Source organism: Caretta caretta, chromosome 15 (genome assembly GCF_965140235.1).
Source record: "Caretta caretta isolate rCarCar2 chromosome 15, rCarCar1.hap1, whole genome shotgun sequence".
Lineage (NCBI taxonomy): Eukaryota > Metazoa > Chordata > Testudines > Cheloniidae > Caretta > Caretta caretta.
This window is the reverse complement of record NC_134220.1, coordinates 14,523,093-14,551,068: the sequence shown is the minus strand read 5'-3', so window position 1 is coordinate 14,551,068 and position 27,976 is coordinate 14,523,093. Positions and strand designations below refer to the sequence as shown.

At 40.7% G+C, this 27,976-nt stretch overlaps 1 protein-coding gene across 4 annotated transcripts in view; it reads left to right on the top strand.

Moving 5' to 3' along the window:
* The window catches only part of DGCR2 (DiGeorge syndrome critical region gene 2), a 65,323-nt gene extending 39,158 nt beyond the window's left edge, over positions 1-26,165 (top strand). For 2 of the 4 annotated variants that reach the window (XM_075120273.1, XM_075120272.1), the window contains 7 exons: positions 232-449; positions 1,326-1,402; positions 7,437-7,613; positions 8,931-9,134; positions 17,862-18,014; positions 19,512-19,748; positions 21,460-26,165. In XM_075120273.1, coding sequence (XP_074976374.1) covers positions 232-449; positions 1,326-1,402; positions 7,437-7,613; positions 8,931-9,134; positions 17,862-18,014; positions 19,512-19,748; positions 21,460-21,701 — 1,308 coding nt within the window. In that variant the 3' untranslated portion in view covers positions 21,702-26,165. The remainder of the gene's footprint in view (positions 1-231; positions 450-1,325; positions 1,403-7,436; positions 7,614-8,930; positions 9,135-17,861; positions 18,015-19,511; positions 19,749-21,459) is intronic. The other 2 variants (XM_048821028.2, XM_048821026.2) reach the window with 1 other exon arrangement.
* Positions 26,166-27,976: the final 1,811 nt, after the last annotated feature.

The window sequence follows — 27,976 nt, the reverse complement described above, 5'->3', positions numbered from 1 at the left end:
CCCAGAAAGACAAGTTTTGTCAAGAAACTTTTTCATCCGGAAACGTCACCATACTCTTTAATGCACGTCATCTCAGAGTTGTGGGATGGATTTTAGTGTGTGTGCGTGTGTGTGTATTTAGTGTTCTGAAAATATTTATAATATATACTAACTTATTTAATTAGTAGGTATGTGTTGTCTCAAGTTAAGATCCTAATTTGGGGGGATGGTTTTCCCTTCTATTCTCCATGTTTCCTAGGAAAGTGCCCAACAGGATGGCATCACTATGAGGGCACAGCCAGTTGTTACAGGGTGTATTTAAATGGGGAGAACTACTGGGATGCTGTGCAGACATGTCAGAGGGTAAATGGATCCCTGGCCACTTTCACCACAGATCAGGAGCTCAGGTTCATCCTGGCACAGGAGTGGGACCTAGAAGAGAAAGCCTTTGGAAGGAAGGACCAACGTAGGTGAGTCAGAAGGAAAAATAACCATTCCATATTGCATGAAAATTATTTCTACATGAATTAACAAGTAACTGCTAACGTTGTGCAAATTGGGTAGTTCGGTTTGCTTAGAATTTAATGATAAAAATGGATTTAAATTAAATAACTGTTGGCTTTGACTGCTAAGCCACTGCCAATTGTCATCAGTTTTCTGTTTTAACCAGCATTAATGAATAAACTGCAAACTTCATATGATTGCTTGCAGTCAAATAAATGTTTTTTTCCAGTCTCAATGTCTTTGCATCGCTGAACAGAAAACAACAACTGTAGCAAGAATGAAATATTTTAGTGCGGTGTGCATTATGCTGAAGTTTTTCAGTGGAGTACTGGGAGAGTTCTAGTTTTCTGTAAACATTTAAACTGAATGTTCAAGTTTATTGGCAGTAAAAGACCAATAATACTGACAACATTGCTATCGTGAGATAGCAATGAAAGGGCCATTCTGAGAGAAGTCTCTGAACATCTGCTCTTGTTTAGTTTGCGGGGAGGATGTTCTATCTGAGAGAGGACTACTCCCCAAAACATAGAATTACCATTATTTTATCTATGGTCTTTCATCAGGTCTCTGCTGTGCTGTCCTGTCACCGGTACTATTACTCTTTTGTTACTATTGCTACTTCCTGTTCTAATTCAGCATCAGACAGGAAATGCATTTGACAGATATTTTAAGAACATGCGTATTTTAGGTCAATTTAATTTAATTTTAGCTCAATTTAAAAGTGGAAAAATAGGAAATTTAGTAGTAAGGTTCTGTATTACTTGTTCTCCTTTTTATGGTAGTATTGTTCCCCTCTTGCTTTTTGGAATAGTTTAAAAATGCCTATTTTTTTAACTATCTAGGTTCTGGGTTGGATATCAGTATGTCATAACCAACCGAAATCGTTCTCTAGAAGGTCACTGGGAGGTGGCTTATAAAGGTAAGTTTCTGACTTCCATGCAGCTTGCTTAAAAATAAAGCTAGTTAAACATACACTCAAAACCGCTATCCTCAAGCATGAATGTAATCTATAAAGATAGTTTCTTTCAAGGGGGAGAGAAGCTGCAGTAATTCAAAGGGAGAACTGCTTCACAACATCAGATGGAATGCCTTTGGTAACTACCTTTTTAGTTTAGGCTTTAGAAATTTCCTGGTACAAAATGACTGCAAAATATAATAGAATGGAAGATTTCTATCCTGTGTGGGGGTTTCCTTTGAGAAAGATGGGCACTAAATTTGGTTGAATTTTGTAGTTCCATGTACTGGCAGTTAGTCTTATTTACAGAATCTCCATAAAAAATTATAGTCTGTGGGAAACCACTTTGTAGAATAAATAGGTTTAGCTGTGATGAGATAAGTTTGTAGTTTCAGTGTAAAAAGAGTAAAGAACACTGAAATGCGAAGGTCGCCTTATCTCTCGTTTTGTAATCTGGCCACATTTTTGGAAGAGCCACTCAATTCTCCAGACACCTGTGAAAGTGTCTTTACCTCTTTTATTGCTCAGATGTTAATCAGAAGCTGTTTGCAGCAGGCACAGTGTTAACAAAAAGAAGTAAACAACTGAATAGCTTATTAGCCCAGGAAATTCCACAATTAAGCTTTGAGCAATCTCAGTTTTAAATCTGCAGTGTAACCAAAGTGAATGCTACATAAAAGTAATCTACAACTTAATTTTTATGGAGGTGTGGGAAACTAACAGGTATCACAAATAGGTAGGTATTGAAATAGGTGTCTGTGCCAGAGTGAGTGACAAAATTGTCTCACATTGGTATTTTGAAGTGGGTCTAGTTTGTACAGGCCAGAATTTTCCATATGGCAGATACCATTTGGTTCCTTTGATACAGAGTTCGTTGAAATAATTTTCGCTGAGTTTTGAAGAGTTATCACCTGTTTGTTCTTCTTCTAGTTTAATTTTCAAATTGTTTGTTTGAAATGGAGATTGAAATATGATTGATTTCATTTATACCTTCTCCAGAACAAAGATAAAGCACATTGACTCATGGGTAGGAGGAAGCTTACACCTACATTATACTATTTATACCCAAACAGAAAGCTTCATTCTGCAAGGTGGTCAATTTACAGCTCTAATAGCTGTAAGTGTCCTTAAAACTTTTTTTTAAAATGTAAAAGAAAACTCTTCTGAAATGCTGATGTACAGTGTTAGCTTGAGAAGCATTGATCTAGACATCTGGTGTGGATGACCAGCTTTTTTTTTCCAATGTGCGTGTAGACTGGCAGCCAATGGCTCGTGGACTGGCACCGGTCCGCAGACCACCACTTTGAGTAGCACTGGTCTAGATTATAAATAGTTTGTCTCCCTTAGTTCATCCAACTGAACGAAATGCTCTGCCAGTGCAAGACTGCCAAGCTGATTCACTTTCAAAAACAGCTGTACTCTGAAAAGTGAATGTAGGACTTTTTGGTTCTGTTTTTTAAACTACCCTGGATGTTTGTTGCAGTAATGTTCAGATCAAATATGTCCACTGCCCCAGTACAGCAAAGCATTTCAGTATGAGTAGTTCCATTAAAGTCAATAAGCCTACTCGTTTGTGTAGAATTAAGCACGTGCTTAAATGCTCTGCTGGACTGGTGCCTTGACATGGGGGAAAAACGAGCTTTCTGATGTGCAGTGCTGCAAAGTCATCTAAAAGTCAATCTGTCTTATTTCCTTCTCAGGCATCACTTTTGGCAATAGAGGATGTGCAGGGTAAATTCTGCCGTCATACCTGGGTAACTCCATTGTGTGTGAACCGATTGTACATAAATGTAACTTAGAGCAGAATTTGACCAAACAGCACTTGGTCATCAGTTACGTTGATGTGCAAGAAGTCGTAGCAGTGGGGTAGCCACTGACGCATCCCCAGTATACAGAACATCTCCTCAGTTATCCCTCCCCCTGCCAGCATGACCTTGCACAGTGCATGCAAGGGCATGCTACACTGAGGACGCCTTTTTACAGAATTTGCCACCTCACTTCCTCTGATGTGACCATGCATTTGACGTCACACCTTTTGAAAGTAAGGTGGTGTGTTCTGCAAAATGGCATCCTCTGTGCATGATATCCTATAGAACCACACCCAGTTAGTTTTATGATAGAACTGGGCAGGGGACAAACCATACAAAATCAGGACAGTTCAGCTTAAAACCAGGTGAATAGCCTGCCCAAGTAACATCCAGCTCAACTGTTCCATAGTAACTTTGGCTTTACAGTGCCATCAGGAATCAAGGTACTTAAACTTATTTTTGCCACAAAAGGGAGCAAATCTGAACTTTTCATAGAGCACTTCTGTTGAGCCAGGAGGTGCTACTTTCACAGTTGCTTTAGAAGAATAGAGCAGCACTGCAGTATTTCTTTGGGGGGGAGGGGGTGGGAAATTGCAAACTCTTTGTATTAAATTCATGGCTCTTGGTGGACAAAAAGTACCATAAATGATCAGTTAACCTATAACACCCAGGAAAAATACAGATCTCTATTTCTCTTGAAGGGAAATGTCATTGCTCTTTACTGGGAAGCTGACTGCACTACCATCTGCTGGTGAAACTATTTAGAGCAGTTATAACTTTAACTATTAAATGGTACACATTATGAAAAAATGTTACAATTCTGACTTTTCATTTGTCAGATGGTGGCATCAATTCATGTTTTCTTGATGCCGTAGAACCTTGCTTTAAGATAGTCTATTAAAAGTAGACTATGGGGAAAAGTTTCAAAAGTCCTCCTTCAGCTACTTTTGAAAATTTTGCTCAATGACAATTCTGTATAGTTTGGTGGACGGACTCTCTTCTTAGGAGTTTCATAACAGAAATCATTCCCATCAGGTCAAACGCTACTTCAGCAGGCTGTTGTATCAGAGGATCATTTTATCATTTAACCATATGATGTATGGGAGTCAGGGCATTAAGACCAACACTTTCAAGCCTGGGTACCTAATGTTGGGCTCTTAAATCCATATGCACTGGTCTAATTTTTTTCACAGCTGCTGACCCTGGAAGTCAATGGAAGGGTCCAAGTGCCCCTCAACTTTGAATATCAGGCCACTTATGCTTGGTTGTCTAAATATTAATTTAGACGCCTTAACATTAGGCACCTAAGTTTGAAATCGTTGACTCTATTACAAAACACACACTTGGTGCCTCTAATCTCCAGCTACATTATCTGTATCACTTTCACTTGTCGTTAGAATTTATAAATTAGAGAAGTGCCAATATGGAACATTCATGTTGTTTGAATTGTCATGAATCGTATTTAATCAGTGTGTTCTATATTTGTTATACTGAATCTCTCCAGGGATAAGCAGATTAGTGATGTAGTATTGCTCATAGCAAATCTGAGTTTAACAGACAAAGGTGATTTATATTAGTATTAGGGCTGTCAAGCGATTAAAAAATATTAATCGTGATTAATTACAATGTTAATAATGGAATACCATTTATTTAAATATTTTTGGACATTTTCTACATTTTTCAAATACATCGGACCCTTGCTAGAATGCGCATCTATATAGCGTGAATTCACATATAATGCGGTCGCGGCCATGGATCCCAAATTTAATTACTTTAATTGCAATTCATTTTAACGCGGTCCCCGCTATAACGCGGTACCGCGCCTGGATCCCAAATCCCGCGTTCTAGCGAGGGTCCAGTGCATATTTATTTCAGTTACAACACAGAATACAAAGTTTACAGTGCTCACTTTATATTTATTTTGATTACAAGTATTTGCACTGTTAAAAAAAAAAAGTATTTTTCAATTCCCCTAATACAAGTAGTATAGCGCAATCTCTTTATCATGAAAGTTGAACTTCACAAGTGTAGAATTGTATAAAAAAAAAAAAACTGCATTCAAAAATAAAACAAAGTAAAATTTTAGCACCTGCAAGCCCCCTCAGTCTGTCGTCTTGTTTAGCCAATTGCTCGGACAAACAAGTTTTTACGTTTGCAGGAAATAATGCTGCCTGCTTCTTGTTTACAATGTCACCTGAATGTGAGAGCGTGCGTTCGCATGGCACTGTTGTAGCTGGCGTCGCCAGATGTGCTAAAAATTCGTGTCCCTTCATGCTTCAAACACCAGTCCAGGGGATATGCGTCCATGCTGATGGCGGGTTCTGCTTGATAAAAATCCAAAGAAGTGTGGGCTGATACATGTTCATTTTCATTATCTGAGTTGGATGCCACCAGCAGAAGGTTGGTTTTCTTTTTCTTGGTGGTTTAGGTTCTCTAGTTTCCGCATCAGTGTTGCTCTTTTCAGACTTCTGAAAGCATGCTGCACACCTCTTCCCTCTCAGATTTTTGGAAGGCACTTCAGATTCTTAAACCTTAGGTCAAGTGCTGTAGTGACCTATCTTTAGAAATTTCACATTGGTACCTTCTTTGCGTTTTGTCAAATCTGCAGTGAAAGTGTTCTTAAAATGAATAGCATGTGTTGGGTCATCATCCGAGAAGGCTGTAACATGAAATATATGGCAGAATGCGAGTAAAACAGAGCAGAGGACATACAGTTCTCTCCCCAAGGAGTTTAGTCAAAATTAAATTAAAGCATTTTTTTAACAAGAGTCATCAGCATGGAAGCATGTCCTCTGGAATGGTAGCCGAAGCATGAAGGGGCATACGAATGTTTAGCATATCTGACACGTAAATACCTTGCAATACTGGCTACAAAAATGCCATGCAAATGCCTGTTCTCACTTTCTGACGACATTGTAAGTAAGTGGGCAGCATTATCTTCTGTAAATGTAAACAAACTTGTTTGTCTTAGCGATTGGCTGAACAAGAAGTAGGACTGAGTGGACTTGTAGGCTCTGAAGTTTTACATTGTTTTGTTTTTGAGTGCAGTTATGTAACACACAAATCTACATTTTAAAGTTGCACTTTCACAACAGATTACACTATAGTACTTGTATCAATCAGGTGAATTGAAAAATACTGTTTTTCATTTTTACAGTGCAAGTATTTGTAATCAAAAATAATATACACTTTGATTTCAGTTACAACTCAGAATACAATATATATGAAAATGGGGGGAAAAACATCCGAAATATTTAATAAATTTCAATTGGTATTCTATTGTTTAATCGTGTGAGTTAACTGCGATTAATTGACAGCCCTAATTAGTATAATATTTAAACTGTTTGCACCCACAGCAATTTTTTCATAGTTTTTGAAAGGGATTAGTATAGATGGGTAAGCGTAATCCCCATTGTACAGGTAGGGTAAGTGAGGCACAAAGACCTTGAATTATGTGCATGATGTCTCTTGCAGTCAGTGGCGTTGAGAAATAGTTCAAGAATGCTTACTCCAAGTGCTCAATCCACTAATCCACAACTGTCCCTCATGTCCAAAGAAATACACAAATGTGGGAAAATGAGATTACTTTGTGACAACATTAGCATGAAAAACATAAGGTTAGATCCTCAGGCCTGGCTTGGAGCCCATTACAGTTGTGGGGAGTGGGAGAAATAAAGATGCTGGTCAATGACTCTAGAGGGCCATTACAGCACTGAGGGATCAGCCCAAACATGGCCAAGAAACCACAATAGTGCCATTTCCCTAGCTACATTCTGGGCAGCTTAAGAGCTGTCAGATCTCTCACTTGGGATTCTTCCATGATAATGGAATCCTCAGATAACCAAACCAGCATTGCAGGATGGGCTGGAGCAAAGCAGCTGCAGTGGGATCAGGATCTGTCCATGTTCAGAATAAGATTACAAGAGTCTATAAAATGACATTTTGGCACCTTAAACATGTAGCTACAGCAGCCTTTCCTCTTCACAAACACGTTTTATCTTGGGATACAGCAATTTTGTCTTCCTGTTCCTCCCAACTCCCTTCCACCTCAAGGAGCATTGCTAAAATTAAAGGATAGTTGCCTTGTACTAGAAGTTGGCTGTGCATGGAGTAAATGAAAAGCTCTCTAGAGTGTCTAAAGCTTCCTAAACCTGCAGGCTGATCACACCAATAATAAATTCTCACCCTAGGTTCCTCAGAAGTATTCTTGCCTCCGGATCCTATCTTTGGTACGGCTATGTCTGAAAATGAAAATGTTCTTTGTGCCCAGCTTCAGTGTTTCCATTTACCCACCCTTCGGCACCATGGTTTACACAGCTGGTACGCTGAAAACTGCTATGAGAAGTCTTCGTTCCTCTGCAAAAGGAGTAAGTTGTAATACAATGCAGATAATCGAATAAAAATGTTAGTGCAGATGACTTATAAATATGCAGAACTCTGAGTAGACGTCTGTTTTGTCCTTCGTGCCTCTTGTCCTGCATCAATGAATTACAAACAGCCGCAAAAGTTCTCTGAATTAGTTGCTTGTTTAAGTGGAGGATTAACATCATTGGTTTCCAGTTGTAGAAAAAGCGATGAAAGCATTTGAATGTAAAGAAGTAAGGCTTTCATTCTAACAGCAACCCTTATTCCCTCTCTCAAGCGGTGTAAAGTCGCCTTTTTAGAGGGACACCCCTGCTTCAGTCTTTTCAGAGGGCATTGAAGATGGATGGTATCAGTGGCCCTTTTTGGGAGAAAAGTTAGAACATCTTGAGCTGTTGTTGAAGTCTGATCCTGCTTCCTTTGTAACAAAGTAAGATTAACTCTCACAGAAAGGAAGGAGAAAAATAACTTCTGTCTCTGGTGCTTTCTGCTGTTGCTGAGAAATTGCAAGCACAGCACATGGTCTTCACTGCTACTCCTGAGACCTGCCCAACTTCTAACATCTGACTGTTTTAAGGCATTGTTTTTAGCTTGCCTTTCTGGTCACTAGTTCTAAGCACAGTGTTTCAATGGCTGGAGTTGCCTTGTCCAGCTAAGCAGACTGTTAATAGACAGAAGGCAGGAAGAGAGAGACAGAAAAGAGGAGAGAGAGAGAGATAAGTTGGGGAAGAAAAATAATACGTAAGGGAAGGAATGATAGCAGGATTTGAACACTTACATCCTAGGTGGTCAGAATTTAGCCAGAGCTGGTGGTCATAATACTGTCTGGTTTCCTCTCTCTGTTGTACTGATTCTGAAAGATGTCTTAATCAGGCCAAGTCAAAGGCCCAACAGTGGCATTTACGGGTCCAAGGAGATGGCAGGAGCAGAAGTCCACTTGCCCTACTGTTTCTTTCAATGACCCTCAGATAAGAAATGTCTAAAAGATTGACAGCTACATCCTATTAATACAGACTAAATAAAACACACTTTGATTACTTCAGTTATTAAAAAAACAAAAAATAAAAAAACCTTGCATGTCTAGAATCTTTCAGCTTTGTCATGCCAGTCGATGGCATTACCATGACCCTTGAGGATTGCTTTTCACAGTTCTTTTAATGTAAACAATCCAGTTTGTACTTGTCTTTTCATGTCCAGCTTTTGCTTCTTTTTAAGCACTTTTACATAACAGATTGAGTTGGGTGCCTGTTACTCTGGCAGGAAGAGCTGCACATATGATCTCTTCTGGTGAGGTATTGATACACATTTCTGTTCTGTTCCAGGCCAGACCTGTGTTGATATCAAAGACAACATTGTTGATGAAGGCTACTATTTCACCCCAAAAGGGGATGACCCCTGTTTGAGCTGTACCTGTCACAATGGGGAACCAGAGATGTGTGTAGCAGCCCTGTGTGAACGGCCCCAGGGTTGTCAGCAGTATCGCAAAGACCCAAAGGAGTGTTGCAAATTTACATGTTTAGACCCAGGTAAGTGTGTTAAACTGCATGTTTTCGGCTGAGTGAAGTGAGATCTAACGCTCAACTTGATGGCATCTTTCTCCGTAACATAACTTTGGAATGCTATTATTTCCCATCAATTACCACATTCCAGGGAAAGTTCTAGGTATCAGTGGGCACATCTCCTTATTTTGGTGCAAATTTGGAACACTGGAAAAGCCTGACTTACAGGAAAAGCAGGCTCCCACTCTGCCTGGTGCTGTAGGCAGAAGAATGTCTCCTGTGGCCCCCTGCTACGTACAGGTACAGGTCAGAGGCAGTAGCTTGACTTGTTGGGTGGACTGGGGAGTACAGATGGTGGAGGGAGGAAGTAGGGAGGTGGTAGTGGTGGGGATCTTCAGGGGAAGCAGGGATATGGAAGGGGTGGACTTGGTGACTGGTGGGCAGCAAATCCGGAACCCTCAAGGAAATGCAGGGGGGCTGGGAGGTTTGGAAGCAGGGACCTGAAGTGGGGAGGAGGGCATCTGGAGATGGGTGGAGAGCACAGATCCTAGCATGAGGGGTGACAGCGTGGGACTCTGGCATGAAGGAAGGGATGAGGAGACTTGCAGGGGCCTTGGGAGGGTGGCACGCAGAAAACTGAGGAGAACCAAGATGTCTCTTCATCTTGGTGGTGGTTGGTATTTCCTTGACGGAAGCATTAATGTTAAGGTGATCTTGCCAGGAATGGATTAATAAAAGCATGTGAATCTGTATTGGTAGAAATTAGCCTTTTATTAAACTTGTGGTACACAGTGCTCCCTCTCCACTTTCCAGGTGCCTCTGGTGATCTGCTCTGACATTGCTGATGCAGAGTGCACTTCTTTCTCCTCACTCTACCCCCACAGGAATAGCTTCAGTCTGGAGACGTAACCCAAAAACTTAGACTGTCCAACAGTGTCTAAAAGCCTGCTGCTGGTGTTACTGAGTTGGGGCCCGTCTGTCTGTCTGCTCCCTCCCTCCTGAGTGTCGGGCGGTATCTGCTGGCTCTCTGTGGGTAAATGAGGGCAAAACATTCATGCAGTTTTGAGCCTGTTCTTTATATTAACTGCTGTGGCTAATCCCCAGAGTGTATTTTAATGTATCTTAATTGTATTTGTAACTGTGAATTTTCATGCTCAGTGCATTTGCAGGGTTGTAGCTGTGTTGGTTCCAGGGTATTAGAGAGACAAGGAGCTCAGTAGAGACAATTATTTCAGTCTGGAGATGAGTTCATAGGGAGCCTTTTCTTTCTATTTTCATCAGCTCTCCAGAGTTTGGGGATATTCAGTGATATCGAAAGGCAGCAGCTTCAAAACTTGTAAGGTTTGGACACAACATATAATTAGGCTGTGGAACTCATTGCTCCAGGATGTCACTGAGGATAAAAACATAGCAAGCTTCAAAAAAGGGATTGGATACACAGATGGATAACACGACTGTTCAGAGTTGTTATGGTGGAGTCTTGGGTATGTCTCCTTTTCTCTGGTGCCTGGGTGTATAATGTTGTTCATGTACTTCTGTTGTTTTTGTTCTTAAGTTGATTTGTTTCAAGGGCTTTTTGGTGGTGATTGGTGTTCCTGGATAGAAAGGGTTGTCAGTGGTGTGTCATTCTTACCATATGGTGGAAAGTCCTTGGTATTAGAAATATTTATACCCAGGAATGTGGTGACAATGAAAATCATTTGGTGCCTTGCCTGCCATATGTATATGTGGTCAGTCTCTCAAAACATGTAGACAAAGTTCTAGTGTGTGGTGGGCAGGGGCCTATCATGGTACATATTACTACCATTGACTTGGGGGAATAGAAGAGAAGTCCTAGCACCTTAATTCAAATTAGGAAAGTCTGTAGGTTCAAATGCTTTTGATTCCCTGCACAGGACCAGCTAGGTGAGGAAATTCAAGATCTCAGTGTTAAGTGATGTAAAGAGGGTTTGTTTATACGGCACTGATGAACTTTTGGGGTAGAGGAAAGCTAACAATGAGGGATGTGTTCCCCCTGAATCAAAGTGAAAACAGCACAGAAAATTGGCAAGCGTTAAGATGTTTTTAAACTGGAAGATAGGGAACTGACGCACAGGGTCTGAGGAGCATTCAGGTCCCAGTAATATCTACTGAGAAAGTAAGGAACACCGAGAACTCCATGTAAACATAAAGGAGTATCTGTATATGGTAGTGGACGATAGGACAGAAATTACTACTGAAATGGAGAAGGGACAGGTTGAAATGAGTGATACAGTTCAGGGGCAAAATACCCATGATGTGTGCTATGAGGTAAATTTAAACCTGATAAATAAACCTGTATACCAATGCAAGAAGCTTAGAAGCAGAAATAGGTGACCTAGAATACCTAGCAATGGAAGGGCACTTTGCCATAAGTGTTGCAAGGATTCTGAGAGTTATAAACCAGTGAATTCTAAATTTTCAACCAATTCACTCAGTACTGAAATAAGAAATCTAGATCAGTGGTTCTCTGCCCGGGGTACGTACGTCAGCTCATTTAGATATTTGCCTAGTTTTACAACAGGCTACATAAAAAGCCCTAGCGAAGTCGGTACAAACTAAAATTTCATACGGACAATGACTTGTTTATACTGTTCTATATGCTAAAATGTAAGTTCAATATTAATATTCCAATTGATTTATTTTATAATGCACTAAAAATGAGGAAAGTAAGCAATTTTTTGTAATACTGTGTTATGACACTTGTATTTTTATGTCTGATTTTGTAAGCAAATAACTTTTAAGTGAGGTGAAACTTGAGATACTCAAGACAAATCAGACTCCTGAAAGAGGTACAGTAGTCTGGAAAGGTTGAGCTACTGATCTAGAGGGGGTAAATCAGCAGAGGTTCTATAAAGAATAATAATCTCCAGCCCAGAACTCTGAGCATGTCATCATCTAGTAGATAAAAGGGAATTGCTAAACTATAAAGAGAGAAACTCTTCCTTCACACAGGCCAGCAACTGCTGCAGATTAGGGGGGAAAAAAAAAACCCTTTTCCTATGGACAGGTTTTCATAATTGTCCATTACAGAAATTCTTGCACTTTCCTCTGAAGCATCTAAATACTAGCCACTTCTAGACCTTGAACGTTGGACCAGACAGACCACGAGTATGATCTGGTCTGGCAATTCCAGTATACCTTGGTTCAGACAGCGAACAGAAGCTTTTGAGCTTGGTTTTGTGTTTTTCAGTAATCTTAAATAAAGATCTGAGTTTATCTTTAACAAACCTGTTCACTCTTCAGAGTTCCCCTGGTTTTCGTTGAGAATAGCATGAGGCTACTGTTTGTCAAAATTCAAACAGAAGGACAGCTTTGAAGTGGACTAGTACTCATCTGTCTTTTAGCGTGTGCTAGCCAGTAGATGGCGCTGTTTGTCACGGAACAGAATTTGGTGAAAATAATCTGATTTTATTAGATTGTTTAAAAAAGCAAATGTCCTCACTATTTTCATTCTTCTGTACCAGCCCAGTCATTTGGATATACTTCATTCAAACCAGCAAGTGGAGAGAGAGAACTCTATGCAATTTGACATCCCCTGCTATGTAAGGTGCTTGTCAGGTCAGATTCCCCACTTGTTTCGTCTTCGTTAAGAGGAATAGTTCTCTTAGGCAACTGAGAGTATTTGGAGTTCTCAAAGACTTGGCAGACTGACAATGTAGGTTTATTTTAAAGTCATTTAGAAAGATTTTCTATAAGTTTCTTCCTGATTTCAGACTGGTATTGCACTTTTGCACAGTGTCTAACTGAAGCTTCAGTGCCCATGGCCTCTCATGCATTAACTACTATGCAAATAGGTATACAGATTGGCTAAGATCCACAACTCTCTATAACCAGGGTTACAGCCAAAATGAGAAGGTGCAGTCTCTGTGGAGCTACAAAGTTTAACCCAGCTTGGCCAGTTCCTTATGCCTCAATTATTTTAAGGGGCTTTGGCCATCTAAAAGCACGAGACAGGAAATATATACCCGGGGTACCTGGGACCTGCTCCTCTAGAATTGTTTGGAAGCAGGTGCCTTTCTCTCACTGATAAACTTCAGTGGGGTAGGGATTAATCTTCTCTGCTACATTACCTAACTGGCACAAGAGAAACCTTTGCCTTAGAGCACTCATACCAGAATGTTTTGAGGTTTTTTTGCTTAGGGGGAGGAAGGACTACTGTTCACTTGGTATTAAGCTACAGCAGACTTTGTGTTGGTATAAATACTGTGTTCTGTGAGTTATGATTTTACAGGATGGTCCAGGAGAAATTGATCTAAGCTTTCTTGCTTGCATTTGTTTAAGCATCTATTGATTCTGTTTTCTCAAGGGAGTTATTGGAAGTTTATGGCTTAGTATTCCAAGTACTGGCTACTTATATGCAGGTATAATGCAAGAAGTAGTTATAAATTGTGCAGAAGAGCTTCAGTACGTTGCATGTGTATTGAGTGATTACTGATCAGTTGAACAGGTATTTGAAAGCTGGGTTTTTTTGTTCTTGGGCCGTACAAATCGAAGTTCATTCTGCACTGTACTACTTGTAAGTTGGGATGTGAACTCAAGTCTTGGTGTCCCTTTAAAAGGGGCTTATTCAAAAAAACAATTAATTTGTTTTTAAGATTGGCATTTTTCTGCATAATAAAATAACCTAATTATATTTTCAGGTTACAAAAGATGTGGTCGTGTTTCAGAAAGCTCTACAGTACGGAATGCGTGGAGATTCTTCTCTCCCCTCCCCCCCCACTCCCCTCCTTCCCAAAAGAGGGAAAAAACCCAAATACCCCCAAACCTTTCTATTGAGTGTGTGGCAATAGAAACCAAGCAAGTGCTTATCAGCTGCAAATCTGTCCGGAAGCCATGCTTATCATAAGACTGATCTGTAAGTCATGTTCATGATTAAAAGCTGCTAGCTTCCTCCTGCTTTATCCGTCACATGCAGTATGAAAGTTAAGCTTAAACTTGCACTAGGAAGGGGTGGGGGGGAATGACGGCTTTCCTCCCACTATTATCGGCAGTGGTAAGATTTGCTTATACCCTTGTACCAAATTCTTATCTTAAACTATTTTAATGCAGCATCAGCCACCAGATAGAATTGAGATGACCTGAGATAACACTGCAGCAAGGTTCTTTAATCCTTGTTTATGCTGTGGATTTTAACTATTTCATGAATGCTATTTTTGAAGAGTATACTTTACGTCTCTGTATTCCCTGTTTTAAGACCTTCGTTCTCTAGTGAAACTGAAGCCATCTTAAAAATAGCGTTGTATTCTTGTCTCAGAAGCTAGTTTTATTTTATTAAGTAACTTAATTATTGGGGAAGAGATTCATTAAGCAGCTGTAAAACGTAGTCCATAGTGAAGTCTCCTCTGGTGGTGGTAAACACTGACGTTTTCACATGAAGCATGTCAATTTTTCCCTCTGGGGTTTTACAGATATTAGATGACTAAACTAGTAAGTTGCTTTCTTTAATCAGTGCAGGTTTGTCTTTGTCAGATATTTCTGGATATCCTCCCAAAAACCCCCATCTCAGGAGAAAGAAAACTGTTTAATTTACCTACTGTTGATTAGTAGTCCTCCAAAGAGAGACCATGGGGAAATACATCTTGCTGCTGAGTTGGCAGATTATAAGCGCTTACTGTCCGAGTGGGTAAACAGCAACTGTAATAGTGCACAAGACTATTTTATAAAGGAATTGGGAAGGGAGGGAACACTTCAGTGCTAGGAATTTGCTGAGCAGTCACATCTACAACACTTCAGAAGATACTTGATCCATTTTGACTTGTTAAGGAAGAATTATTCTAGTGCCTTGCATTTACAATACCACAGCTGAGGGGAAGTATGTATGGGGTTCTATTTGCTCTCTGTGGGTGTGACAAAGTTACTTATTTGTCTGACATCTGTTTAGACAGATCCACCCGTATCTTTCAGTGTATTTTGTTTCTTTTAATATTTCTATGAATTAGAGAGCTCAGTGTGTAGAAGCCTCTGTCGTGACTGCAAATTGATGCATAGTCACAGGATACTGTTGCTGTCTCCAATTCCGGGAAGCTGTTCACGCAGCTGCCAGCGTTTGGTGAAATATACAATTTGGGAATAAAATGTCACACGAGAGACCTATGTTCTGTACCTCTATAAAAGTATCCTTTTATCTAGGATTTGGTTTATGGTCAAGTCCCTTGCCAGGCCAGGCAGGCAGAAGTTCTAGGCAAACCTTTCAGGACCATGACAAGGAGCACTTTGAAAGAGGGCTGTGACCAGAAATGGGCTGAGACTTGCCCCAGCTGTGATAGATGTAAAGAGAATACATGGAAGTGGAAGCAGGCAGTATATTGTGCTGTGGGCAGGGGTGAGCTGGGGATGACCACAAACTCAGAATTGCCAGTGAAAAGAGGAAGGCTGTTGTGTTCATGTGTTCACACTGAGCAAATGAGGTTAAAAGTGAAAATGAGAATATGATAAATCCACTTAACTTTTAGTTGTGCGCCATTAGGAGGAGGCAGTACGAGCTAAAGAAGGGAATGCTGGAGAGGAAGATAAATAGGAGAGGGAGGCTGAGGAAGCTTGTTAAAGCTATTCTCTTACAGCAAAAGTAGAGAGAGTGTTGTTTCATTTACATTGTTAAACACAGAAAACTAGGAGAATAGCAGAAAGGAAAATCAGATGGCAGGTGAGGTAGGTTTTATATCCAGATTTATTGTTGATAAATTTCGCTAAAATACTGAAAATGTAAGTCATTTGCAAACCCTGCATGTGATTTATAATTATTTGGGTGGTTGCTTAGTTGCTGCTTGTGATTAAGCTTAGGGAACCAAGATAGTTCTGGGTTACAGTGGTGAGTCAGGAGGGTTGGTAAAGCTATTTGATCAAAATACAAGATTTTCTAAAGGATACATCTCACTTGCTGAATTTGACAGAAAATGAAGGAAAAGACTTGGAAGAGCCTCATCCTACATCCCCACTTCCACTGCCTTTCCGGAAATACTCACACACACGCACTCTCTCTCTCTCTCTCTTTGTAAAATGGCACTTAAACTATTTGAAGGTAAATTTTACTCTATTTCAAACATCAGGCAGCAGCTAAAGAGCAGTGCAAGCTGGGAATGGTGGCTTGGGATGCATAAGGTTCTGAAGTGGGAGGCAGATATTGTCACTGGGAGTTGAGAGCCCAGTTTGAGATTGTGGATATTCGCAGAGGTCGTTGGACAGCTGGGTGGGAGACATTTGGTTAATGTGTGAGGGGGAACGTATTGATGAAAGTCTATGGTGCAGGGTGGGCTTCTATTAAGAATTAAAGATAAGATTGATTGTGTGTTAGCTGTGCGATTGTACACACTGCTTGTTTCTATAATTTATTAACACTAGAGGTAGGATTCATAACCTCATAAACACACATTGAAAATAAACCCATTTGAAATATTTCACAGCTATAACCTCATCTGACAGTTTTATTACTATAGTAGCACCAACTCAGAATACAAATAGGAGTACAGTATGCAGAGGAAATGTGTTTTGTGTTAATTTTAGTATCTAAAGTTAAGCAGTTCGATCTTAGAATCAAACAGTAAAGTGTAAAAGACCTTTTACAAAAATTCCTTGTGGTAAATCTCTAATAGAATCTTAACACAAGTCAGAATATTTTGTATGTGGATGTATTAATCTGTTGTGAGCGATCCATAAAATGCAACATAAGAAGCTGGGGAATGTAAAAGAGCAGCCCTTCCAAGGGACAGCCAGCAGCACTGAAGACAGTGCCCAGTTAGTAATCATAAAATGGTATTCCTTAGCGCAGTTGCTTATGTTCCCATGTTCTCTGACTGTTCTAGTAGTCTTTGGATCAAACGATTTGTTTTCAAAGTCAATTATAGAATTGTGCTCATTTTAAAAAATAACTTGGTGCATGACATAAGTGCTGGAGATTTGTAGCGAAGTTCATTTGAGAAGCAAAATACTCAGGATAAAGTTTCAACCCTTCCAACAGCTTATGCACAGAAGTTTGCAGAGATCAGTGTAATCACTGCTTTTATTTAACAGCAATATGCAGGTAATATACAGTTGTGTCCTCTTCATCCAGTGCAGACAGTCCTGTCTCTTGCCCCTGGTTTACACTGGGGGTGGGGGGGTCGACCTAAGTTAAGCAACTTCAGCTACGCGAATAGCTACACATGAAAAGCATTACCAGTATCTAAATGCAGAGTTTGATGATAATTATCACCCCTAGGTGATATGTAAAACATTCCCATTCATACAGATGGATAAATTGAAATTCAAAAAAGTTGTGACTTGTCTAAGATCAGACATGAAGGCTCTGGTAGAGCTGGGAATAGAACCCAGATTTCCTAATTCCCAGGTCTTTGCCTTAACCCTAAGACTGACCTCTACGCTCTTGGAGCACAGATCGATTGACTTTTTCTGGTGCAAACAAAGATGAGTATCTGAAATGCTCTTTAACTTCTGCTTTTCCCCTTTCCATGTCATGCAAGACTTTCATCTGTAGTCTTAAGCACTTGGTTCCACTGTGCCGGATAACAAATGTTAAGGGAATCCAGATTCGTTACAAAGGATGGATTTCCTAATAACTTTTTAATATACAATTTTCTGCATGTATGAAATATAGATGAATTTAAAACCTAGTCATTAATCTTCACTCTAGGTTCATACTTCCCCAGTATTGAAAGAAAACGTCAAGAAAAATAACTTTTGGTCAAAGTAGTAATGGGTTTTTTTTGTGTTTTGTTTTTAATTTAATTCACCTAACAGATGGCAACAGTTTATTTGACTCGATGGCAAGTGGAATGCGACTGATAGTAAGCTGCATCTCCTCCTTTCTTATCTTATCTCTGCTGCTCTTCATGGTCCACCGGCTGCGTCAGAGACGCAGAGAGCGCATTGAGTCTCTGATTGGAGTAAATTGTAAGTATTCTGTATCTGCAGTTCTAGCCAGTTGTGTTGTAGCTGTGTGGGTCCCAAGATGTGGGAGAGGTAATATCTTTTATTGGACATGCTTCTGTTGGTGAGAGAGACCAGCTTTCGAGCTAACACAGAGCCCTTCAGGTCTGGGAAGTGTACTCAAAGGGTATGTCTGCACTGCAATTAAACGCCCACAGGTGGCCTGTGTCAGCTGATGTGGGCTTGTGGGACTCAGGCTTCAGGGCCGTAAAATGAGTGTAGGCGCTCAGGCTGGAGCCTGGGCACTGGGATCCTCCCCCGTTCACTCATCAATGGACAAGCCTGGGAGCTTAAATTCATAACTTTGCCAGGTACTAAAAATCATGGACTGAATAGAGACGCTAATTATAGCTGTCTCCTTCACCTGGAGTGGTCCCTTGTGTGTTAACTACTTATACTAAACAATCTGTTCCACCTTGTATTTAGCTGTGACACTGAGTACACTTCCCAGCGGAAGAGCAGCTCCGTGTAAGCTTGGCTCTCACCCACAGAAGTTGGGTATTGCCTCACCCACTTTGCAGTTTTAGCTCAGTTATATAAGCATGCTTCCAAAGTGGATTAACCTAAGCTGCACACAGGCTGTTTTAGTGTGGAATCCGAGTGTCCACATGGGATGATAGTGTGGAATAGCTTTTGCGCCTTACATTCACAGCCTGGCTATTGCACATAACTTCCCCATGAATTCCCTGTGTAGACAAGCCCTTAGTAATAGAATTATAAGTCTCTACCATGTAAAGAGAACAAGTGGAAATGGGAGTCTGGCTCTGAGCTGACCTGCTGAATGGCTGTGTCTGAACACTTCTGTATACTGGCTCTAATTGTCATGATTTGAAAAAAAATTAATTCTGTGGGGCACGCCTGATCTTTCTAAAGATCTTGTACTGACACCAGTCTTGTTTATCACTCTCTGATTGGGAGGCTTCTGGGTAGGAACATTAGTTAATGTGCCTGATTATCATGTGAGCAAGTATACTAAAGTCATTTGACATGGTACCCTGATCAGGTGTTCCAACATTCTTCTCTTTGTCCATTCGTTGAGGGAATATTAATGGTGGTAACATTTGTACCATGCCCAAAGGTGTGCTTGGGCACCTTGTAGAACAAATAGACAAATAGATCCCTACCTTAAAGAGCTTTAAAGGCTAGAATTTAGATATGACGTGGGTGAGGATGAGGACAAACGAGTGGGTGTGGGGGGAGAAAGGATAGATAGATGTTTCATGGTGATTTGCTAAGATTTATATATGCTTCTGGATGGCTGACATTTAGGCCTGGCACTAACAGTATGGTTTTTAGGGTGAATTTGAATGAGGCAAAAGTATGGCTTCATTATGCAGGTTTTGGGAGAGATTCTGTGAATAAGGGGCAGAATGGAAGAAGGCGCAGAGGTGGGCCTTAGTCCGGAGGGAAAGGAAATGGGATAAAGCCACACATTTTCTCATACTTTATTCATTTAAACAGTGCACCATTTTAACCTGGGCCGCAGGATGCCTGGTTTTGATTATGGTCCAGATGGTTTCGGAACAGGCCTTACTCCGCTGCATCTTTCAGATGATGGGGAAGGTGGGGCCTTTCATTTCCATGACCCCCCACCACCCTATACAGCTTACAAATATCCTGATATTCAGCATCCTGATGACCCGCCTCCTCCCTATGAGGCTTCCATCAATCCAGACAGTATCCTTTGTTCTACTCCAGGTACGTGGGCAGGAGTTTTGATAATTTTACGAGCTTGGTAACAAATATCTTTACGAGGAACACTCCAGTCCTTTTTTGTTCTGCTTAGAGGGAAGATAATCTAAACTAAACTGGAACATACAGCTATTTTAGGGATTCTATGATAGAAGAGCAATGATATATTTCAGAATCTAATCTTTCACTTTTTGTGGCAAATGTTTTAATACAAGTCTTGCTCTATAATAATTTTTACTCTTCCTAATACTAAAATTCTCTGGGCCTCTAAATCAGTATTTGTATGAGTGCTGCAAGCTTGTTTTTAGCTCTTAGACTTCACCTCTTCAAAGTTTTTTATGACTGAAATATGATGGAGGAAACCTAACCTACAGCAGTTGGAGGCAGGAGAGTGAACAATCTCTTGATAGGTAAATTTGGTGTATGCTGGCAGAGCAATCACAACAGGAGGGTTCTTGATGATGGAATTTGTTTCCTCCATGCCTTACAGAGCACACCTTCTGTGCACAGCTCACCTATTCATTACAGGCCTTTGCCTGATGAAGGTTGTGTTTTTTGTTTACTTGAAGGTTTAGTCCTTTAGTTGTTGTAGATGGTCAACTAAAAGTTGATATTTAATTGTTGTATTACATCTTAAGCTGAGATGAAGCATGAATTTTTATAAAACAAACCATAGGTCACTAACACTTCAGTACTCTTGATGAGGACACCTTAGAGTATTTCGAAGTTTAAAAAAAAAAGGACAAGAGTCTTCAGTATATAATTTTTTTGAGAAATGTTTTTTTTAATTTTGTTTTGGTGTTGAATTTTTATAAAGGTAACTAAAGTGTAAATCAGTAATATGCTCTGAGAGCTGTACATATGCATGCAGTTACTATCACTTTTGACTGTGCTCTTGCTATCCTGGAATTCTTGAAGTGTGCATATGTTAATGAGAGACAAATGAGGAACACCTCCAAACAAAACTATCTAAATAGGGGAGACTCAAATGCAGCAACAGTCTCTGTACCCTGACTTCTGAGCCATTGAAGTTATAAAAGCCAGTATTTGGCATCAAGGAAGAGCAAGGTGGAGTTCAGGGTTCATACTTTAAGAGATACTGACCTCAAATTGTTAGTTTCTGCAAAACCTAAATCTGTCAAAGTTTTTATGAAACTTCAAAACAAAAATAATTTCAGTGAAAGCTGTTAGTAAATGTAAACATTTCTCTCTAATAATTCCTAACCAAAGCATTACAGCACTTTTGGTGCTTGAGAATGTTGCAAGTAAAACTGACTAGAAACATGAAACTGTTTCAAATGTCCTTGGATGACTAGCAAAAATTAGCAGAGTAAATTAGACTGAAATGTTCTCATTTTTAATAGCATGGTATGTTAGTAATACAGTAATGGTATTTATATTTCTAAAGTGGCTTAAGCAACTGATCCCATATTCTTTTTTTAAGAAGTGCTCATTCCTGAAGTGCTGCACACCCAAAGTATACGTGTTGACTAATCCTGTCATGTTATTGCTTATACCAAATATTGTCTATTTGGACTGACTAGCTAGATTTAAGCCCTACAATGTGTGCCAGTTACTTGTTTGGCCTTTCTGGGGCTAGGTGTGAGGAGCATCTCATATGACAATCAAACTTAAATGCAACTTCATAGAATAACCATCCAGAGTGCACACTGACAGACCAGAGATTTCTGATGCTTCTTGCGTTTCTCCCTTGCAGATGGTGTTCTTTCCCAGACAGTGCAGAGCAGTCAACCGTCACTAGGAAACAGTGATTTATCACCACAGCTTACAGAGGAATCTCATCCTCCCTCAGTTGGCCCTTCTTCAGTGGGACTGGAAGACTCTGCAGATAGTAGCACCTTCCTTGTACCTCCCGACAAGCCCCTCAGCGAAAGCACACCGGCAGAAACTCTTGCAGGAAGTCGCCAGAGTCACTGTTCTCTTAATACCATTGTATAAAGGAATAAAATGCTTACTGCTGGCAGAAATAATACGAGCAACTGTTTTGCACACAGCTGAACGGGCAAACACTACTCCATGGGGTGAACTTCAGAAGGAAGGTCCACTTCGATTTTGAGCACCCTGCTTTTAATGTTCTAGTATAGGACTGTGCCTCTTGTTTTTGGCTGTCATTCATTCATTCACGAATTGGTTTGTCCTGTAAATATGGATTGTGGAACCTGTACTTTTTTCCACTGGCTATGGGAAAGAAGGTGCAGAGAATTTTCTTTGACTTCTTCTAAAGAGGAAAAAGCGTGGGTAGCTTTTTTGTCTTTTTTAATCACGGAGCGGAAATGAAAAAAATAGACATCAGAAAAAAGCTTGTTTGAATTTGAGTACCGTGGGATCCAGGAAGTGGACACTGACAAGAAAAGAGGAGAAGGGGCAGTCACCTTATAATCTGTTGTCTCTTTGCTCAGTGCTACGCTCATGAAAAACTGGAGGATGAAAAGGATCTGCATAACGTTTGATTTCGTCTGCTCTTTATGGAAATGGGTACTGAGCGAAAAAAACCTGGGATTTGCAGTTACAACGTATTTATTTATCTGTAGCTGCAAATCTTGTACTGAGAGGTAAACTTCTGATTCATAAACAAGGACGTGTCTATAATACTGGCATCTCTTTACTAGAGGCACAGTATATGTTCGGTAGTGCTTTGGGGAAGGGATTTACTCCCTAACTGATACTTCAGTCATTTGAGATTTGTTCCGTTGTGTTAAATCATCCCTTTCCTTTAAATCTAGCTTAGTTTTGCTAATTCAAATGAACTTGTGTACTACAAAATGAGGCTCTTGTCAATCACCCACTAAACTTAACTTTCAGGTTAGGCGAAGATGGATTCTGTTGGCTTGGATTTTATGAATACTGAATACTTTTTAGTTTGTGTTCTCAAAATGAAGTGGGATTTTAATGTACACGGGATTTCCTTTCTCTTCTACCCCATCTTTCTTGCATCCGATTCTCCCTGATTTACTGTAGCAGCCCCCATAATCAGAGCAGATCAAGTTAGTCATATAAGGAATTTGTACTGAACACTTCTGTTGAGTGTTGTCCTGTTGCCTTATGAAAGGTAGCAAGCCTAGAGGGACAGGAAGAAAGCACTGCATGGGAATGGTATTGTGCTGTTTTGGTTAATTTTGGTAGTGACAGAGAAATCGTACAGGATTGATTAATGGGATCTAACTCAACAATGTGCTTTCCCAGCATAGCTGACTTCTCCCCCTCCTCCCATTGTAAATGCTGCTACTTTCTATTTGGGATCTTGCGATTTGCCCTACTATACTTGGAGTGGCTTGATAGTTCAACCTGTTCGCACAAAAACCCTGATTTTCATCACCCAGTTTGTATTTAGTGTGTCTCGAAATTCAGGCACTTGCTAACCATCTTAAACCCCTTGGAGTGTATAAAACAGCTCTCACGTGCGCTGCTAATGCAGGTGTGAGTGCATTAGGAAACACCGTTAGAAAAGCCGCTCCACTTGGGGAATCTTGTAAACATGGCCTGTTACCATTCACTGTCTAACTTGTAATCTGTTTTAAAATGAGTGGCACAGTTCTCCACCCAGTGGATTCATTGCCAGTTCCTCCTCTGAATTAGAGTCCTGGTCCAGTAACATGGAGGGTATAGCAGAAGTCAGAGCCATGCATACAGCTTATGACTATATCAAGCATTTCTGAAGTATGAAAATAAAGCGGGTTTTGTGCACTTTTGGAGCACATTCATACGTTTTATACATTGTATGTATGTACTGATTTTTCTTTAGTTTTATATGTACGAGTGTGTGTGCGTGTTTCTGGGTGGCGATTAATAAATACATGCTGTAGATGGTACCCTTTGTGCTGCATCAAACTAGGTGAAGCTAAGCTCTGGGATATGAGTTTGTCTCCCAGGCTGCAAAGTTAATGCTTCTATAAAGCTGGCAACACTATGCGATAGGACAGAGTATCATAGTTCACGTGGCTAGGATACAAAGTCTCTACTCCAAACTGTTCCAGAAAGGATTTTGCTAGCACTGGCCAACGGCAAACTTTTCTTATCGTTCCTTTAAAGCCAGGTAGAGTATTCATTCTGCATCGCTTCCTAGCGCAATAATGAAAGGCCTTTAGGCTTGTTTTTGTCTCTTCCAATCGTTTCCTGGCTGAGGTGAACAGATACCTTACCTCACATGTCTCACAAGACTCAGTCAGTTTTTACTTTCACGTGTTTCTCAGTGGTAAATTTATATGAAAATAAGCTTTGTTGCAACTCAATTTCGTGATGGCTCATGGTTGCAATTATTCCAAATACAGACTTTTTTCTGCAGGTGTCTGAGTGTAATATTTTTCAAAGCTTCTGATCTATTCCCACTTCAGTGGTGGAGTAAAGGCTATAGCTTTTCCCTTTTTTTGTTAAGATTAACAGTAAACGGGAAAACTCTGCCATGGACAGAGCAGCTCACTCAGTACAGATCTTGTTTACCTCTCCATGAGCATCTAATTTGGCAATAAAATGGTCATATTTCCCTTTTAGTATATCACTGTAGCATTTTTCATATATAATACTCCATCTTGGAGAAAGATCCTTTGTCGCTGAAAATGTCATTTCTACCAAGACTTCAGGACCAACTGGGGAAGAGTTTGTTTCTATGAAAGCAGTTGACTCCTTATCAGAACTTCCCAGCCAGTGGAAAGATGGCTGCTGTGAAGCTCCTGTTATGAACACCCATTCAAAAGACACTGGTGCTCAGCCTAGGAAACCCTTCCTCTTAATGTCAATGAACTGATGATTTCTTTGGAATTCACATTTATGTTATGCATTGGTTCCTTATCACCATGCTCTTCTGGCTGCTGTTGTTAAATAATAGTGGTGTATCGTTAACCTTTCTCCAAGCATGAGGGAGTGGGTTGAAAAGATTCCTGTTACTTCATCATTCCTGGCAGTGCAAGTGAGTGAAAAATGTGCACTTCCCTCCAGTTGGAATATTGTTCATTGCAGTTTTGCAAGGTTCCAAGACTGTCCCATTTAGGGCTGGCTAACGTGCTCCATTTTGGCTTCGTACAAAATACTCTGCCTCAGATCTCCCTCCCCCACAACAAAATGTGGTGCCATATTGTTAAGGTTTTTGCTGTTCCTCCAAGAACTGTTTAGATATCCACTTGTATCAACGTTATCAACTCTGCATGCACACGTATTCTCACTGCAGCGTTGAGTGTTCTACTGGGTGGGTTAATAGCAGATTCTAATTTCAGAAAGCTCAATGGTTTTAATTCTGTACCAGCGGTTAAAACTATGGCCACGTAGGTGTGGCAAGAGTTGTTAGTTTGTTTGCATAATGTTCAGTCTTGGACTAGTTTGAGGTTCAAAATTAGACTTTCGTCCTCTCATGATGGAACAGAAGTGTGAAACGAACTGAACATTATTTCTGAAGGCCTAATCATGTTCCTGAGCAAGGGCCAGTCTTCTCGTTGAAGTCCCAGTTCTAGGGGAGCTTTCCTGCGTAAGGATTGCAGTATGGCACTCTTGAATTTTGTCAGTCTTCATCTGGAAAAATCTGCTTCATGAACTTTAAACTGCTCTCCTTCCCCACCCAAAGCTGTAAGGGTTTTTTTTATTAAATAGATGAATTTCTGCACACACACTGAGTTCTTCCCTTTAGTGGTGGATCTCTGTTTCAAAGCACTAATTTTTTCTGTACAAAGCATAGCTTATCTTTCCTCTGGAAAATCTGCTTTCCCATTAAGTAGGTGGAGGAAAGAAAAGTTGTCCAACTTTTTTTGTTTTATATAAAATTTCCCTCAAGCCCTTATGCATGATTGGAGGCTAGACCCTTAAATTACAGCTTGCGAAGATAGTGAAGGTGAATCAGTAGCAGCCCCATGCATTTGGATTCTGACATTGATTCCACTCTGGATAAAATATTGGATCGATGAATTCAACAACAAAGATCTGCTTCCCTTACCAATATTCTGGATCAACCAGCTGCTGAGGTACAACGTAAGATTTCCTCCCCCTCAGTACTGTGCACCTTGCAGAGCAGAATGTGTTGGAGGTGGTTCTAGAAGAGACATGCTGCACTTTCATCACCATGCTGTATTGTAATCTGAATGCCAGACTTTTGTATGCCTGGGAGACTGCGAGAGAGAGAGAGAATGAGACCCAGCTTTTTACCTTCTCTTGACAAATACTTTCAGCCAAGGCTGCATTTGCAGACTCTTCCTGTGTAGTTGATTTGTGACTGAATGTAACCATGGCAGTGTATAAAAGATTTTGATATTCCATGAAATACCATGTAGAAATGAAATTTGATACTGTAATAATTCTGTCCATGTGACCTTTTGTTTTTATGTTTTCTTTTCTTTGGGGTTGGCACTAAATTTTTTTTCTCAAGATGCTGTGAGAGACATTTCATCCAAATGCCAAATAAAAGGTGTTCTGTAAGAGAAAGGGGCTGTTAATGTTATGATGGTGTTTGAATCAGCTCTGTTCTGAACAGTAAAGGATCCACTGGTCAAATCAGTCTTAAACTCAGATCTTGCAAAGTCTTGTGCACATGCTTAACTTACACATGACGTGTAGCTCCCTAGAGGTCCCCTTGAATAAGTATTAGTATTGAATAAGTATAAGTAATACTGTTAATGATCACAGTAAATTCCATTGATACCATTTCTTTGGCAAAAGGACCTCGTTTCTGTCCCTCAACTAACCCAATTGAGGCAAAAGCCCCGCCCATTGTTGCTGACCTGGCTTGGTAAAACACTGTTCCATTACAGTCGTGGGTTAAAGCAAGTCACTGAGTCAGTTACATGCCTGATCCTGCCACGGTTACTTACCCACAATGCATTGGGGCAGGAGGTGAGGCATAGAATTCATACAGCCAATGCCAGGTGTAATATAAGTTGCCATCTCTGCATGAGAATGGTCAGTTCTCTCAGAGGTGCTGCAAACAAACTCAGGTGTTCAGTAAAGAGATTGCACTGAAAGTTAATTAGGTTTTACATTTAATTAACAGTTTTTAGACCCACCCACCCCCTCCCAATTGTCATCATCTGTTGGCCAAATGGTATTTGAAATGTCACATGGATCTACGCTTCTGAAGATAAAACTAGACACGTTAACAGATGTTTACCCAGACCTACCTGCATGAGCTTAGTAAATACGGAGACGTTAGTATGTAAAGCTTTTGCATGATATCTGGATAAAGTGGGCACCTACTGCATAACTCTTGAATCCATCAGCTAATCTCTCAGTCCATTCCATGACCTTCTCCCTGTACCTCAACGAATCTGTTCATGTAGGATCTGGTCTCTGGGCTACTCGGCAGCAGCTACTGGACCATTAGCTGGTCTTCCCTCTCTTCCGCTTGCCAATTGCTTAGTGTTCGGTGTGCCACTGAGGTAACCAAGGCAGGGAGTGACTCGTTTGGCTGATGGGGAGGGCCCTAGTTCCACCCACCTTTATAACAAGGCCCTTTGTTATCTGTGTTTCCTGATTTCTTCCCCCAGTCTCCCGCGCCCCCCCCCCCCAAAAAAACCCTCTCAGCTTTTGAAAAATGCACTATTTATTTAGGTTTTACAGATGTTTTTCACCCAAATTTTAGCTTTTAAGGAATTTTTCACAGGGGAAGCATGGGGGGCCCATGCTGAAGGGCTGGCAAGGTCAGGAGAGGGCTCTATCCAGCAGGGGGCCAGTACGGATGGTGCCACCTTTCACTTCCTTCCCAACCCCAGCCCTTCAGTGTGGCCACGTCAACTTCCTTTGTGCAGTGAGGGAGCGGGATGGGCAGAGAGCTGGGTCTCAGCAGCCAAGACTACCTAACTGCCGCAGGGAGCGGAAAGCTTCCTTAACTCCCACATGGTGGGTATCCCCTGCCTTCCCTTAGCCTGCGGCCCTTTGTTTTTGTCTTTTCTGATTTTTCTGCCTTTTTGTAATTTAATAAAAACTGGGAAATTAAAACACTTCCCCTGCAAATGCAGGGCCTGATGCCCACTTCAGTAGCCCCCCAAAATCTGGAGAACCCTGTGGGGAGGCCAAGCTGGGATCGGGTAGCCAGAGCTTCTGGCTGGAAGCTGAATGCTACATGGGCCTGATGATCATTCCCACTCTTGTGCTGTCTCTAGACCCAAGACTGGAATCTGTTTGGGTGGAGTTCGATGATGGTTTACATAGCAGGGGCTCTAACCGCGTAGCTTCAGCACAACTTGAATGGTTGAGGTGTGCGGGGCTCCATGGAGTTGGGAAGCCTGGCTCTTCCTCCC